General features: G+C 41.3%; 1 protein-coding gene and 1 non-coding gene across 4 annotated transcripts in view; both read left to right on the plus strand.

Moving 5' to 3' along the window:
* Positions 1–17658, plus strand: part of LOC115207922 (RNA-binding motif, single-stranded-interacting protein 2) — a 60067-nt gene that overhangs the window by 18854 nt on the left and 23555 nt on the right. For 2 of the 3 annotated variants that reach the window (XM_029775516.1, XM_029775518.1), the window contains exon 2: positions 8495–8655. In XM_029775516.1, coding sequence (XP_029631376.1) covers positions 8495–8655 — 161 coding nt within the window. The remainder of the gene's footprint in view (positions 1–8494; positions 8656–17658) is intronic. The other variant, XM_029775517.1, reaches the window with a different exon arrangement.
* On the plus strand, positions 16305–16387 carry trnal-cag (transfer RNA leucine (anticodon CAG)). The gene has a single exon. It is a non-coding gene; the product is annotated as a tRNA-Leu (tRNA).

Genomic DNA, 17658 nt, shown 5'->3' on the forward strand with positions numbered 1-17658 from the left:
GGTGGGGAAAAGGCTGCCTAAGTATGATTCCCAATCAGAGACAACGAATGGCAGCTGCCTCTGATTGGAAACCATACTTGGCCAATAAAGAAAAAAACAACATAGACATACAACACATAGAATCCCCACCCCATGTCACACCCTGACCTAACCAAACAGAGAAAGACGACTCTCCCAGGTCAGGGCGTGACAAAGCTCTGTCAAACTGGTTGTTGATCATTGCTAAACAACGATTTTTAGGTCTTGCCATATATTTTCTAGTAGATTTAAGTCAAAACTGTAACTCAGCCTCTCAGGAACATTCACTATCTTCTTGGTAAGCAACTCCAGTGTAGATTTGGCCTTGTATTTTAGGTTATTTATCTGCTGAAAGGTGAATTAATCTCCCAGTGTCTGGTAAAAAGCATATTGAATCAGGTTTTCCTCTAGGATTTTGCCTGTGCATAGCTCCATTCCATACATTTTTTATCCTGAAAAACTCCCCAGTCCTTGACGATTACAAACATACCCATAACAAGATGCAGCCACCACTATGCTTGAAAATATGGAGAGTGGTACGCAGTAATGTGTTTTATTGGCTTTGCCTTAAACATAACACTTTGTATTCAGGACAAAAAGTGAATTGCTTTGCCACATTTTTTGCATAATTACTTTAGTGCCTTGTTGCAAACAGGATGCATGTTTTAGAATATTTGTATTCTGTACAAGCTTCCTTCTTTTCTCTCTGTCAGTTAGGTTAGTATTGTGGAGTAACTACAATGTTGTTGATCCATCCTTAGTTTTCTCCTATCACAGCCATTAAACTGTTTTAAAGTCACCATTGGCCTCATGATGAAATCCCTGAGTGGTTTCCTTCCTTTCCGGCAACTGGAAGGACCCCTGTATCTTTGTATTGATACACCACCCAAAGTGTAATTAATAACTTAACCATGCTAAAAGAGATATTCTATATCTGCAAATTCAAATTCACTGCACGACTGAGGGACTTTAAAGATAATTGTATGTGTGGGGGTACAGAGATGAAGAAGTTCATCAAAAATCATGTTAAACACTATTATTATTGAGTCCATACAACTTATTATGTGACTTGTAAAGCAAAACTTTACTCCTGAACTTATTAGGCTTGCCATAAAAAAAAGGGTTGAATACTTATTGACTCAAAATATTTCAGATGTTCATTTTTTATGAATTAGCAACAATTTCTAAAAACATAATTCCACTTTGACATTATGGGGTCTTTTGTGTAGGCCAGTGACAGAAAACATCTAAATTTGATCCATTTTAAATGCAGGCTGAATACTTTCTGAAAGCACTGTATGTACAGTATATACTGTATTCTAGTCAAGTCTCATCCTATATAACTACTGCTGTACCCACATTTTGTATTCATATACTGTGATTATACACTACCGGTCAAAAGTTTTAAAACACCGACTCATTCAAGGGTTTGTCTTTATTTTTACTATTTTCTACATTGTAGAATAATAGTGAAGACATCAAAACTATGAAATAACACATATGGAATCATGTAGTAACTAAAAAAGTGTTAAACAAATAAAAGTATATTTTACATTTGAGATTCTTCAAGTAGTCACAATTTGCCTTGATGACAGCTTTGCACCCTCTTGGCATTCTCTCAACCAGCTTCATGAGGGAGTCACTTGGAATGCATTTCAATTAACAGGTGTGCCTTCTTAAAAGTTGATTTGTGGAATTTCTTTCCTTCTTAACACGTTTGAGCCAATCAGTTGTATCGTGACAAGGTAGCGGGGGTAGACAGAAGATAGCCTTATTTGGTGAAAGACCAAGTCCATATTATGGCAAGAACAGCTCAAATGTGCTAAGAGAAACGACAGTCCATCATTACTTTAAGACATGAAGGTCAGTCAATACAGAACATTTCAAGAACTTTGAACGTTTCTTCAAGTGTAGTCGCAAAAACCATCAAGCGCTATGATGAAACTGGCTCTCATGAGGACCGCCACAGGAAAGGAAGACCCAGAGTTACCTCTGCTGCAGAGGATAAGTTCATTAGAGTTACCAGCCTTAGAAATTGCAGCCCCATTACATGCTTCACAGAGTTCAAGTAACAGACACATCTCAACATCAACTGTTCAGAGGAGACTTTGTGAATCAGGCCTTCATGGTCGAATTGCTGCAAAGAAACCACTACTAAAGGACACCAATAATAAGAAGAGACTTGCTTAGGCCAAGAAACACAAGCAATGGACATTAGACTGGTGGAATTTTGTCCTTTGGTCTGGAGTCCAAATTGGAGATTCTTGGTTCCAACTGCATGGAGGAGGAGGTGTTATGGTGTGGGGGTGCTTTGCTGTGACACTGGCTGTGATTCATTTATAATTCAAGGCACACTTAACCAGCATGACTACCACAGCATTCAACTGCGATACACCATCCCATCTTGTTTGGGCTTTGTTTTTCAACAGGACAATGACCCAACACACCTACAGGCTGGGCTATTTTACTAAGAAGGAGAGTGATGGAGTGCTGCATCAGATGACCTGGCCTCCACAATCCCCCGACCTCAACCCAATTGAGATGGTTTGGGATGAGTCGGACCGCAGAGTGAAGGAAAAGCAGCCAACAAGTGCTCAGCATATGTGGGAACTCCTTCAAGACTGTTGGAAAAGCATTCCAGGTGAAGCTGGTTGAGAGAATGCCAAGAGTGTGCTAAGCTGTCATCAAGGCAAAGGGTGGCTTTTTGAAGTATCTTGTTTAACCTCTCTAGGGTATGTGGGACGAAATCGTCCCACCTACTCAACAGCCAGTGAAATCCTGTGGCGCGATATTCAAATACCTTAGAAATGCTATTACTTCAATTTCTCAAACATATGACTATTTTACACCATTTTAAAGACAAGACTCTCGTTAATCTAACCACACTGTCCAATTTCAAAAAGGCTTTACAACGAAAGCAAAACATTAGATTATGAAAGCAGAGTACCCAGCCAGAAATAATCAGATACCCATTTTTCAAGCTAGCATATAATGTCACATAAACCCAAACCACAGCTAAATGCAGCACTAACCTTTGATGATCTTCATCAGATGACACTCCTAGGACATTATGTTATACAGTACATGCATGTTTTGTTCAATCAAGTTCATATTTATATCAAAAAACAGCTTTTTACATTAGCATGTGACGTTCAGAACTAGCATACCCACCGCAAACTTCCGGTGAATTTACTAAATTACTCACGATAAACGTTCACAAAAAACATAACAATTAATTTAAGAATTATAGATACAGAACTCCTTTATGCAATCGCTATGTCCGATTTTAAAATAGCTTTTCGGCAAAAGCACATTTTGCAATATTCTGAGTAGATAGCTCGCCATCACGGGCTAGCTATTTTGACACCCACCAAGTTTGGCACTCACCAAACTCAGATTTACTATAAGAAAAATTGCATTACCTTTGCTGTTCTTCGTCAGAATGCACTCCCAGGACTTCTACTTCAATAACAAATGTTGGTTTGGTTCAAAATAATCCATAGTTATGTTCAAATATCCTCCGTTTTGTTCGTGCGTTCAAGACACTATACGAAGGGTAACGAAGGGTGACGCGCCCGGCGCGTATCGTGACAAAAAATTTCTACATATTCCATTACCGTACTTCAAAGCATGTCAACCGCTGTTTAACCTCTTATGGCTAGGGGGCAGTATTTTCACGGCTGGATAAAAAACGTACCCGATTTAATCTGATTATTAGTCCTGCCCAGAAACTAGAATATGCATATAATTATTAGCTTTTGAGAGAAAACACTCCAAAGTTTCTAAAACTGTTTGAATGGTGTCTGTGAGTATAACAGAACTCCTATGGCAGGCAAAAACCTGAGATGGTTCTGTTCAGGAAGTACCCTCTCTGACCATTTATTTTCTTTCTTTGACATCTCTTCCAAAAACTAAGGATCTCTGCTGTTACGTGACAATACCCACGTCTCCAATGGGGTCTCAGAGCCCGGGAAAAACAGGAATGATGTAATTCAAAGCCCTGGCTGAAACAAAGGAGAGCAAAAGCTAAGTGGTCTCTCAGTGGAGTAAGTCTTACGCTCGCGACCCGCCCCGCCCCCGGCTTTCGGTTTTTCCCTCAGTTTACAGGCATGCACCTTCCCGGTCGGAATATTATCGCTTTTCTACGAGATAAATTGCATAAAAATTGGTTTTAAACAGCGGTTGACATGCTTCGAAGTACGGTAATGGAATATTTAGAAATTTTTTGTCACATTCTGCGCCATGCTCGTGACCGAGATTTAGCGTTGGGATAGTGTCTAGAACGCACGAACAAAACGTTGTTGATGGAACATAACGATGGATTATTTGGGACCAAACCTACATTTGTTATTGAAGTAGAAGTCTTGGGACTGCATTCTGATGAAGAACAGGAAAGGTAAGAACATTTTTCTTATAGGAAATGTGATTTTGGTGAAGGCTAAACTGTGTGGGTGTCTAAATAGCTAGCCCTGTGATGCCGGGCTATGTACTTAGATTATTGCAAAATGTGCTTCATCCGAGAAGCTATTTTAAAATCGGACATATCGAGTGCATAGAGGAGTTCTGTATCTATAATTCTTAAAATAATTGTTATGCTTTTTGTGAACGTTTATCGTGAGTAATTTAGTAAAATCACCGGAAGTGTTCGGTGGGAATGCTAGTTCTGAACATCACATGCTAATGTAAAAAGCTGGTTTTTGATATAAATATGAACTTGATTGAACAGACATGCATGTATTGTATAACATAATGTCCTAGGTGTGTCATCTGATGAAGATCATAAAAGGTTAGTGCTGCATTTAGCTGTGGTTTGGGTTTATGTGACATTATATGCTAGCTTGAAAAATGGGTGTCTGATTAGTTCTGGCTGGGTACTCTGCTGACATAATCTAATGTTTTGCTTTCGCTGTAAAGCCTTTTTGAAATCGGACAGTGTGGTTAGATAAAGGAGAGTCTTGTCTTTAAATAGCTGTAAAATAGTCATATGTTTGAAAAGTTGAAGTTTTCGGATTTTAGAAGAGTTTGTATTTCGCGCCCCGCCTATCATTGGATATTGGAGCAGACGTATGTAAGAGGTTAAAATCAATTTTTATGCGATTTTTCTCGTAAAAAAGTGATAATATTACGACCGGGAAACCCTGTTTTCGTTCAAAGACTAAAAATCTAAAATGGACTCTTCACGTGAACACGCGCGCCACAGTCTCATTGTTCTCTGATCGACCACTTACCAAATGCGCTACTGTTTTTCAGCCATGGCCTGCAAAGTCATCATTCAACGTTCTGGCGCCCTCTGAGAGCCTATGGGAGCCGTAGGAAGTGTCACGTTACAGCAGAGATCCTCAGTTTTCAATAAAGAGAGTGTAGAAGGCCAAGAAATGGTCAGAGACGGCACTTCCTGTTTGGAATCTTCTCAGGTTTTTGCCTGCCATATGAGTTCTGTTATACTCACAGAAACCATTCAAACAGTTTTAGAAACTTTAGGGTGTTTTCTATCCAAATCAAACAATTATATTCATATTCTGGGCAGTAGTAATAACCAGATTAAATCGGGTACGTTTTTTATCCGGCCGTGCAAATACTGCCCCCTACCCTAGAGAGGTTAACACCTTTTTGGTTACTTCATGATTCCATATGTGTTATTTCATAGTTTTGATGTCTTCACTATTATTCTACAATGTAGAAAATAGTAAAAATAAAGAAAAACCCTTGAATGAGTTGGTGTTCTAAGACTTTTGACCAGTAGTGTATAGGAGACTAATGTCTATAGACACACCATCATGTACATACATATTTACTGACATTGCTCGTTGTAATATTTCAATAATTCTTAATTATTTTATTTTTTGGAATTTGTGTGAATTGTTTTGTATTATTAGGTAGTTGGAGCTAGGGACATATGCATTTTGCTACACCCATGATAACATCTGCAAAATATGTGTATGTGACCAATAAAATGTGATTTTTAAAACATGAGTTGATACATACACATACACAAATGTACACACACACACTCATTCATTAAATCTTTCACAATAACAAACGATCACAGCCTCTAGCCACTGGTGTTTATGTACTGTTGAAGGAATGTTTATTTGAGATTGTTAAAAGCATCGTGTAACGTTGTTGTGCTAAAATGGTGTTATTGCGTCAATATACTTGTTTTGGAAATGGCTCTCTTTCCTGGGAAGCAACTTCAATAAATCTCCAACTTATTGAAAGAACACAACGGTACTCAAACCATTATTACTGCCATAAGAAAACGATTTCACTTAACCGTTGTGAAATAAAAAATAGTGGATTCAAGTGAAGCTAAAACGTTTACTCTTGAAGCCAACTATTCCAGACTCATTCATGGGAAACAGTGATGTTTTGCCCATTGGGCAAGCGCTCTTCAAATCAAATCAAATTGTATTTGTCACATACACATGTTTAGCAGATGTTATTGTGGGTGTAGCTTCAACATTTGTGTGTAGTGACTCAGTGTGTTAAATAACTGATCCTCCGCATAGGCTATTTTAGCAGCACTCTGTATGCTGCTAAAGTGCTGTAGGGAGAGTTGTTTATAGGCTGAAATAGAGCTGCTATGAATGCATTAAGCAGCTTGTTATAAACAGTTATAGCGGGTCAGAGCGCCAGGCTCAGCTGACGGAGAACTCTTCCCAAAAGAGTGTTTTGTTAATCATTGCTGGGAGCTCTCCTGTCTCCTCGTTTCCCCTCTGCTGTGACATATGTAACCACGGTGCTCATGAATGTATCAGACCTTGGACCTATTTTGGACTGAGCTGACCTCACAGTTTTAATTGTTTACTATTTTGGCACCTTTTTAGGGAGTCGAGCAAAGGTTAGCTATGCTGTATTGTTGAGGACACAATTGACTTAGGGGAAGAGGGAAATGTCTAAACAACTGAGTTGAACCTGTGGGTGTTGTGGAGTTGTGGAATAGGCCCGACCGGATGTTTGTGTTGTGTTTTGAAGCATTCCCTTTATACACAGAGTGTGGTATGGGAGAAAAGACAGCTCATGACTTCTCACAAAGAACAAAAGGGAAAAAGTGTTTACACACGTCAGAGAATTCAGCGCCATCAAACTAACCAAATATTGGTGTATGTTGTTCTTTGAATCATTGGGTTTCGCTATGCAAAGCCAAGGAATTTTCCGCGGTTTAGAAATTGATAGAGAAAAAAGGAGCAGTTGCCCAATATGGAGTAAGCAGAAAGAGGCCTGTTTTTCCCAATATGCCCTAGGCAGCAAAGAGGCCCCACGTTCACTTCAGAATGCAGTATTGGTGAATTTTGACATGAAGGCTGTGTGCTATCGTTTTACGCTGCTCTCACACAATTGCCTTTCTCTTGACCCACCATTTGTGTTTGCTAAAAATCGGGGTTTGAGTTTTAGTTCTTTTGAATGGTAACAGCTATAACAATTAAAAGCATGCTATGAATAATTTATGAAAATGTAAAGTAGCTGAACTGGTCTCCCGTGTGGCGCGGTGGTCTAAGGCACTGCATCGCAGTGCTAGCTGTGCCACTAGAGATTCTGGGTTCGAATCCAGGCTCTGTCACAGCCGTCCGCAACCCGGGAGACCCATGGGGCGGCATACAATTGGCCCAGCTTCGTCCGGTTTAGTAGAGGGTTTGGCCAGCAGGGATGTCCTTGTCCCATCGCGCACTAGCGTCTCCTGTGGTGGGCCGGACGCAGTGCACGCTGACACGGTCGCCAGGTGCACTGTGTTTCCTCCAACCTTTGGTGCTGCTGGCTTCCGGGTTTAGTGGGTGTTGTGACAAGAAGCAGTGCGGCTTGGTTGGGTTGTGTTTCGGAGGACGCACGGTTCTCGATGTTCGCCTCTCCCGAGTCAGTACGGGAGTTGCAGCGATGAGACAAGACTGTAACTACCAATTGGATACCATGAAATTGGGGAGGAAAAGGGGTAAAAGTAACCTAAAATGAAATAAAAAGGTACCTGAACTGAATACACACCCACACATATTCCTAACCACCTAGAAAGAGAGGAATCTACCAACTCCCGCTCCAAACCTTTTATTACATTCTCCAATTCCAAAATCAGAACTTTAAATCGTTTATCATCTTTGTGGTCCAGCAGAAGACCTGAGGAGCGTTAGTGCCTTCATGAAATAGATATATGATATATAACAAGCATATTCAAATCAGGACCTCAAAGCCAGTTCCATTGGTGATTTTCATTCTTCCCCTCTAATTAAGGAATGATTTAGACCTGGGACACCAGGTGAGTGCAATTATCAGGTAGAACAGAAAACCAGTAGTACGTCTGACCTCCAGGCTCGGATTTGAATACCCCTGACTTGTAACTGTCTCTCTCTCCCTCTTGCTCTCTCTTATGTTTTCAGCATACATATGTGTCCTATATAACCGTCTCCCTCTCTCTCTCTCCATCTCTCTCTCTCTCCGTGTTCTCAGCATGCATATGTGTCCTATGTAATTGTCTCTCTGTTTCCAGCAGGCCTATGTGTCCTCCGGCCACCAGATGGCACCCCCCAGTCCCAACACCAACAGCAACAACAGTGGCGGGGGAGGGGAACAACTGAGTAAAACTAACCTGTACATCCGCGGTCTTCACCCCGGGACCACAGACCAGGACCTGGTCAAGCTATGCCAGCCGTAAGTCTTCTTCTCCTCCTCATTGTCTGCCTTCGTTTACACGGGTAGGGTGAAGTTTCCCCTAGACCACATTTGTCAGACCCATTCCACAGAGAGCTGAGTGTCTGCGGGGTTTCACGCCTTCCTTGCACGTGATAGATGAATTATGGTCACTTATTAGTAAGGAACTCCTCTCACCTGGTTGTCTAGGTCTTAATTGAAAGGAAAAACCAAAAACCAGCAGGCACCAGGCCCTCCGTATAATTAGTTTGACACCCCTGCCCTAGACGCTGATGTAGAAGAAGAGTACTTTATTAATCCTTACAAAATGGAAAAAGTGTCTTCTGCTGTACCTAACCCCCTGATATACACACACACAAACACAGATTTAGGTTAGGAGTATGGTGAAATAGCCCCTTAGACACATTATCTAAGATAATTTTTGTATTTTCATCCTGGTGGTTAGGGTTAGGATGGGAGCAGGAAGCTGATCCTAGATCTGTGTCCACGGGTGACTTCTACCTGGAGCTTTTCAACAGGTGCTGCTTTGCCACAAAGTGGCTACAGTTATTACCATATGCAGTAAGCCTACCCTCAGCTCAGAACTTGTTGACTTTGCTGCATTATGGTTGGCAATACAACCTACACGTGTTGCGACAAGGATTGTGGCTGGATATTGCTTACTCTCAGGGCTGCCATGTCACATTTGGCGAAAGTTGCCCCTGACGCATGCACTGACCAAGGCCGTCAATTGTTTCAGGCACAAAGCACATTACAGACTCACAATATAAGTGCTGAAAGTAAAAGGCTAGTGTCAGCAGCAGTGCTACAGTTTGGGTGGTGCTGTTCAGCCTTGGGCAGAGTTGGAAGGGCATGGATGTTAACTTCATAACAAGCTATTCTTTATAATCACGTCATTTACATGTATACACTATGAACGTCGAATGTAATCAAGTGGGTGTTTCATAGAATTGATACCTAGGTTACTTTCTAAATGTAATCAGTTACTAGTTACCTATGAAATTGTAATCAGTAACGTAACTTTTGGATTACCCAAACTCAGTAACGTAATCTGATTACAGTTACTTTTGGATTACTTTCCCCTTAAGCGGCATTAAAAGAAGACAAAAAGGATCCATCAAATGCATTTTTGTGTAATTGTAGTAGTCTCTGACTTGTGGTCAGACTCACTCAAGTGGAACAAACTTAAACTTGTGCCTTTTTTCAATGATTTGTTGAATGTCATTGAGAAAACAGAAAGGTGTCAATGTACATCCTTTCTGAATTTAAAAGTAATTCAAGAAGTAATTATATAGTTTTTTCAAAAGTACCAAATCTGATTACAATATATTTGCTGGTAACGTAACTGATTAGTTCGTTTTTTTGTAATCAGATTACTTCATTGATTACATGTAATCAGTTTCTCCCCAACCCTGCCCCCGGGAAACAACTGTATTCACCCCAGTCCAAATGAAGAATTTGAATCAGTTTTTAGCAAGTATGTATCTGTCCATTTGAAATGTGTGTGAAGAAAAAAAACAGGGGATTAAACACAGATAGAAACAGAGAAGAAAATAAATAGAGGTTGGAGGGAGGGAGGGAGGGAAGAGGAAAATCAAAACCCACACACCCAACAAGTCAACGCCTACAAACAACACACACTTATAATTCTCTCTCTCTCACTCAAACATATACTTAAGCTCCTGTGGAGTGGGAGAGAGGTTAGAGGAGGACTCTATGATCATCTTGGCCATCAAAATACCTAGGATGTGTCCCAAATGACATCATATTTGCTATATCAGGCCTTTAATTTCCCAGCAGAATGTACTACCTTGACCGTCACTACCCCCTGGCCGTAATGCCCCCTAAAAAAATCCATGCCTTGCGGCCAAAGTGTCCGTTGTGCCCTTCGGCTGATTATAATAATTAAAATTCTCTCTCACTCACATGGCTCTCTCAGATACCTCAATTCTTATTAGCCAATGCCCGTTACGTAATTGGGTCATTCTCACGGGTATCGCAGCCCTGAAGTAGGCTACTAGTGAAAACAGACCCATCGGGGATGCAATGGCGTGCGTCCTTCTTATCGAATTCCAAGGCGCATTTTGAAGATGTTAGAATAACTGTCCACGTTTACCTTTCGTCAGCCAACAAGACGAGTAACAAACAGCAAAGGGAGCTAGCTTTAGTCAATCTACTATCCCCCATAGTACAAATGTTGACCTATTCTATTGGTCAGCTTGTCATTCTGTCCGAGGAATAAATATTCCAAACAGACACTGGGACAATAGATCCCAAATTAATACATCCACTGTACATAAAATAAAAATGTTTAAAAGCAATGAGACTGATGTAACAGATCAGAACGTTTAGCTTAAAATGTTGATAAAGTATTAGGCTATTTCTTCACTTTATACGTGCAGCAATACGCACATGGCAGTATGCCGTAAGTTTGTCTAGCTTTGTCCAGTCCAGGTGGTGCTTGTACAGGCAGACCATCTATGGGAGGAAGGATGTCAGCGTTGCGCAGCAGCTGAAACCTGGTCCCAACTGAGTCCGAAGGCTACTTGGCGACAACAATACCAGGCTCCAGAGAATTGAAGCTGTAAAACAGGAAATAACACAAAAAATGTAGAAGACATTACAACCCTGCACAACATCAATTATCCTCCCAAGTGTAGATAAGAAGAATAACCTCATCCAATGCAATGAAAATTATATTCACCTGAAGTGCTGGTACTGCTTGAACTGTGTCAGCGGCCTGAAGTACGGAGTCAGGTGTTGTTGCCAGCCATAGCTTTCCACCAGCACCGTACCATCCTCCAGTCCAACCAGCTGTGGGATGTTGACCCCTGTCACAGTGTTGTCCTTCACAACACCAGCGATCTCAGACAAAGTGTTCACTCTGGTCTTTCTGAAGCGCTGTTTGATGAGGCCGAAGCACCAGTCGGGGGCAAACTTGATGTGGCCTGTGATCAGGAAGTGAAGGTCCAGACTGTGGTGGAGCAGCACAATCTTGTTCTGGTCACTGCAGTTATCACAATTCAGGTCCCCACATGTTTCCCCAACTCCGTAGTTGGTGAAGAAATGGTGCATGTAGTTGACTGTGCTGCTGCCTTTGCTGGATGACATGCCTTCATCAATCAAGCAGTTGATTTGTTGTGGTATTCCTTCACAGCAGACACCAAACAAGCCACACCTGCAATGAGTTAAAAACTAGATGGGACCTGGCTGCATAGGGTCAGAAGGATAGTGCATCTGCAAACAACAACAAAAGAACATTAAGATAAATTACCATTTGCGCTTGAGATGTGGAGCAGCAATTTTCTCCACAGATTCCTGAAGGAAGACAGCACTACACGTACCTTCGAAAAATAAATAAATAATGTGAGATCAATAAAAGTAGTGCCAATCATGTTGGAGGTCAATTAAATAATCAAAACGTGTTGTTTATGCTTTACATACCAAGTGGTGTCATCGATTCCTTGTAGAGATTCCACATTGCTGCTTTTGTCACATGAGATGGCAGCAGCTTTCCACCAAAGTTTTTGTGTCCTTCGTGGCGTCCTGGTAATACTATTGCAATATTCTCTGCGTAGTTTTGATGAAGTTCACAACTCGCTGCAAGTCCTCATGCTTCAGGTGCAACCTGTGCTTGCTTGGGCCAGCTCTCTTTTTGATGGGAGGCATTAGACCATTCTCCATGTATGACTGGTGGAGGAGAGTCAGGTGTGTTCTACTGATGCTGAAAGACAAATTCCAGATACAAATATTTTAACATTTTTATACAGTAGATAGCCGTAATCACAGTCAGACGCACCTGGCTAACTTGATGGGTCATGTATAATCAAGCGAAGTGGAGTCTTTGTTGAGCTATATAACTAAAGATTAACCATAATCCTAATCCATAGAGTTCTAGCAATACAAACCGATTGTCATAGCTAGCTAAAGTTAACCAAAATTGGTTCAATGTTAGCTAGCTTTAGCTTGTAATGAAAACAACTTTCTGCTAAAATTAGTAAAGTATTATATCTGAAACTCTAGCTAGACTCTTATCCGTATACATGGATGAACGCTTCACGGCCTATTGCAACCCCTTTCATTAAATAAGACGTCCTGTGTCGTTTCCATTTTGTTTGTACAGCTTGCCTTGGCCTGTTGTGTCAAGTCACTCTGGTTCATACTGACCGTGTGCAATGCCATAAGAATCCGATCTTTCTCCCTCTCGTCACAGATGCCACCGTTGCCCGGGGAAAAAATGCAGTAGAAAGGATTATCTACACATAACGAGCAGCTCATTTTATAGACAGAAGATGCTACACGGCAGACCAATCCGAAGCTCATCTCTCGGCATGTCCAATCTATTCATTATCTCAGCCAATCATGGCTAGCAGGAAGGTTCCTGTCTTTTTTTGTGGCTAAACCAACTAGGCTTGTAATTTAACAACTTTATTGGTATTTACAGTTGGCGTACAAGTTTCTTATTAAGGCACATGAAAGTTCAAATGTTCCAAAAGGCATTTCTGCCAAACAAACGCTTTTTTTTTAAATAAAAAAATGCCTCTCCTGTGAAGTTGTGACTTGCGACATACGCCTAGTTTCCTGAAACTAGTCACATATATGTATGTGTGTGTAATTAAAAGTCGCATTAAAGTTTGGCTACATTTTCTGGTGCCTCCCTCCCGTCAGCATTGGTCTGGATAAGACAGATTGTAGCCAATCATAGACTTTGACATGTAGGCTAATTATTTATCCACATTTACATAGACTTGTGTTTTTCTTAACATAATAGCTAGTGTTTTTCATTTTTTCAAATCAATTTAATTGGCTGTTTTGGTTAATGGCCTTGGTGCCCTAGCAGGTGGCCTTGGCAGATTGGGCACCTCTTGAAGGCCAAATGGCCTTGCCCCTAAAATCACGTAATGCCAGGCCTGCCCTATATAGTGCTATAAGGGCACAAGGCGAGACCCAAATGCAGACACAGGAGGCAGATGGTTGAGCTCCGATATTTATTACACCAAAAGGGGTAGGCAAAAGGCAGGTCGGGGACAGGCGAGAGTTCATAAACCAGGTCAGAGTCCAAACAGTACCAGACGATAGGCAGGCTTGAGGTCAGGACAGGCAGGGGTTCAGTGATCAGTTCCGAGTCCAAACAGTACAAGGGGATAGGCAGGCTCGAGGTCAGATCAGGCAGAGTGGTCAGGCAGGCGGATTCGGCATCAGAACAGGCAAGGGTCAAAACCAGAAGGGCTAGGAAAAAACAGAGACTGGGAAAAAATAGCACACTAGCGACTCCTGTGGCGGGCCAGGTGCAGTGCACGCTGACACGGTCGCCAGGTGCATGGTGTTTCCTCCGACGCATTGGTGCTGCTGGCTTCCGGGTTAAGTGGGTATTGTGACAAGAAGCAGTGCGGCTTGGTTGGGTTGTGTTTTGGAGGACGCACGGCTCTCAATCTTCTCCTCTCCCGAGTCTGTACGGGAGTTGCAGCGATGAGACAAGACTGTAACTACCAATTGGGGAGAAAAAGGGGTAAAAAAAATGATCGTTTTTTTAAAAGATTGTTACCATTCAGCAAGCCTGGAGATGAATGTGTTGTAGTGTTGAATGAACAATCAGGAAAGATGGATACATTAGGAACCATGGCCAGAAGCATCAAGGGCATGCATAATGGGCACACACACACCATAACATCCAGCCCAGGCACCAGCAAACCACTCCATTCTACTATTACCCCATACCTTCTGAGGAAGTAGTGGGGGCTAATGGACTGGGGTTTACAGGAGGTAGGGGGTCAGGCACGGGAGACTGGGACACAGAAACAACAATGTGGACACACACTGGGTGCATCCCAATTATTTATATTTAATCTTAAAAGCGTTGTATTGGTGGAGGCATGGGCTAGTGAGAGTTTCCACCATATTTCCTTTCAAATTATTGAAGGGAAGTATACAAGTGCACACTTTGGAAAGAAGAGATCATTTGGACGCAGACACATCCTCTGTTAGTAGGGACCAGTTTGGATGCATCCTGATCTCATTGTTTGGATGAGTGACCTAGAAATGATGAAGACTTTTTTACGGCTATTTAAAACAGAACCAGGGACTTAACAGGGAAAAGACTGGAGATTGACATCAAGTTGGAGAGGGATGGGTGAATTTGTGTAATATGGGTTGGGGAAGGGGATGTTGGGGGTGGGGTGGGGGGGGTGGGGGGGGGATTGACTGAGAAGAAGGCCAACCAGTGAGGGGAAACTTAATTGACTTGGAAAAGAATACCATGGCATGCTGGGAAAAGAATGCCACAGGCTTGTAAGTGGGTCAGAGTTGACGGCTAAGACTTTCTTCCCCCCTATCGTCCCCTCCCTACCAACTACTCACACCCTTTACAACAACTGTTGATGAAGTAGAGGTAGGAGGAAGGTCAGAGAGTTACCACCTCACAACCTTTCAACTGTTCGACAGAATGCCTGACTTTGTCAACAACAACACAAGCCATTTCTCTCTCTCTCTCTCACACACACAGTCTCTTTATGTAACACTCTTGTAATGCTCTAATTCAAATGCCAGTTATGTTTGTTTTACAGTTTGATACGTGGTTATTGCAGCAGTGTATGGGATGAGGCACTCCAAGTCCATTCGTGTAATATGAGGATATCAAAGGAGGAATGGAAATCTGGCTTTATGTGTATTAATGTATCCCCCAAAAATCAGAGCCTTTAACCATGCAATATAATTAATAGTAATATGATTTTCTTTACTTGCAGTATTGGCTATGTGTGGGTGTGCATCATTTACTATCTGTTTGATCAACATATAGCTTTCCTATCAACAGCTGAGCCATGCTGCCTGTCCCGTACAGTATACAGTAGGGTTTAAAAAGATAAATATATATAATATTTATTTAACCTTTATTTAACTAGGCAAGTCTTATTTTACAATGACGGCCTACCCCGGCCAAATTCTCCCCTAACCCAGAAGACGCTGGGCCAATTGAGTGCCCCCCTATGGAAATAGGATCTGGAAATAATAGCATATTGCACACCTTGAACAGTCTTCCACTGGCTTATCCACACTCATATGGCGGAGAGCCTACAGATGTAGGATCTTAATTTAATCACCCTGTTGCAGGTTAACCTTCCTGCGATGCAGGACATTTAAAACTTGTAGTGTACTTGATTTTTCCTTACGAAAAATATATCAACCCCTACAAAAATGTCCATTGCTGCTGCAGGATTGCTGTAACAAACTGGCTCAAATTAAGATCCTACAGCTGTCTGTTCACCAAGAAGTCGGTATTGAGTGTTTTTGTATGGTGGTGGACATATGGCTAAAGGTAAAAATGGCTCCCTATTCACAGATCTACGATCAGATTACCCCAACTCCTAATCCTTACCTTAACCAACAGAGGAATGAAAGCAAATCTGCCTCTGTGTCAGTGCTTAGGGCTAACAATCTTACTCCATGTGGGGATGTTAATGCTAACAGCCAGGCTTTAGTGGAGCAGGGGAGAGTGAGAAGAGAGAAGCGAGAGAGAGAGAGAGAGATCAGGTTACAGTGTACACTCAGCCCCGGTGCTCTGTCAGGGTCAGCCAATAGAACACCAGCCCCCCTTGTTGACTGCATTACACAGAGACAGTGGCGGGCATGGCCTCTCTCTCTCCCTAGCAGAAGTCAGGATGGCCGAGCAGTCTAAGGCACTGCGTTCAGGTCGCAGTCTCCCCTGGAGGCGTGGGTTCCAATCCCACTTCTGACATTCATTTTATTTCTTATACCGTGTATACCATTGTGCTTGAAAGTTACTCCGCATACTACAACTCTACTAAGCTGTACTAAGCAGTACTTTAACTGTCCTATTCTAGACTAGATTGCTCAACACTGTTTTATATGTTATTATGTGAGCTTTGTTTATATTATTTTGTTCCAGTAGACATTTATGTTCTAATTTAAACTGTTTACTAAACATCAAATGTTGGCTGCATGGTACATATATATCATGTTAATTTTCTCATGAAACCACACAAATTATTCATTTTAGACAACAATATACTTTTGCTCATGAGTGTGGGGCAACGACCAATATACTTTTGCTCATTGATTTGGGAAAGTGTGCCCCTTTATGGACAATATTTCTGTCCATTTCGGGGACCCTTCCTGGCACAAGAGCACCACCAGAAACAAAGGTTTTGTTATAGCCTATTTAACAGTTGTAAGAATCTATACTATCAGATACAGGACAGATGGTGTGTAATTATATATATATTCCATTTTGCAGACACTTTCATCCAAAGTGACTTACAGTCATGCATGCATGCATGCATTTTTACATATAGGTGGTCCTGGGAATCGAACCCACTATCCTGGCATTACAAGCCCCATATGCTACCTACTGAGCTAAGGAGAACCATGCATTCAGGCCTCTAAATTGCTCAAATGTAAGTTGCGTAAGGCTATGCTTGTTAATATTTAGTAGCCCCAGTGCACTTAGAAAAATACTCACCCAGATAATACATTGAATGGTCAAATTCTAGTTGTTCCTATGGGTTTGGTAGCAAAGTTGCTACATTTGTATCTTTGTTTCGTGTCCGTGGCAAAGTCTTTGTGTCATTTCACCTCACTTGTGAAATTGAAGAGGAAATTTAGCAACTCTTGGAGAACAGTGGAAGTTGATAAATGTTTTTCTATATTGTTAAAGGTAAAACCAACTTGTTAATCTTCGTCTGGATTTTACAAATGAAAAATGACCGAAGCTTTTATACATTTTAAAATGACATACAGGTTGGCTATTGGTCACATTTTTTGCAAGTCATTTACCAATTAAATCATGTTTTGACTTGTATTTCCATTCTGATTGGTTCCTGAACAAATCAAATCAAATTTTATTTGTCACATTCTCCGAACACGAGGTGTAGACCTTACCGTGAAATGCTTACTTACAAACCCTTAACCAACAATGCAGTTTTAAGAAAATAGTGTTAAGAAAATATTTACTAAATAAACTAAGGTAAAAAAAAAAGAACAAAAAGT

This window comes from Salmo trutta, chromosome 14, assembly GCF_901001165.1.
Source record: "Salmo trutta chromosome 14, fSalTru1.1, whole genome shotgun sequence".
Classification (NCBI taxonomy): domain Eukaryota; kingdom Metazoa; phylum Chordata; class Actinopteri; order Salmoniformes; family Salmonidae; genus Salmo; species Salmo trutta.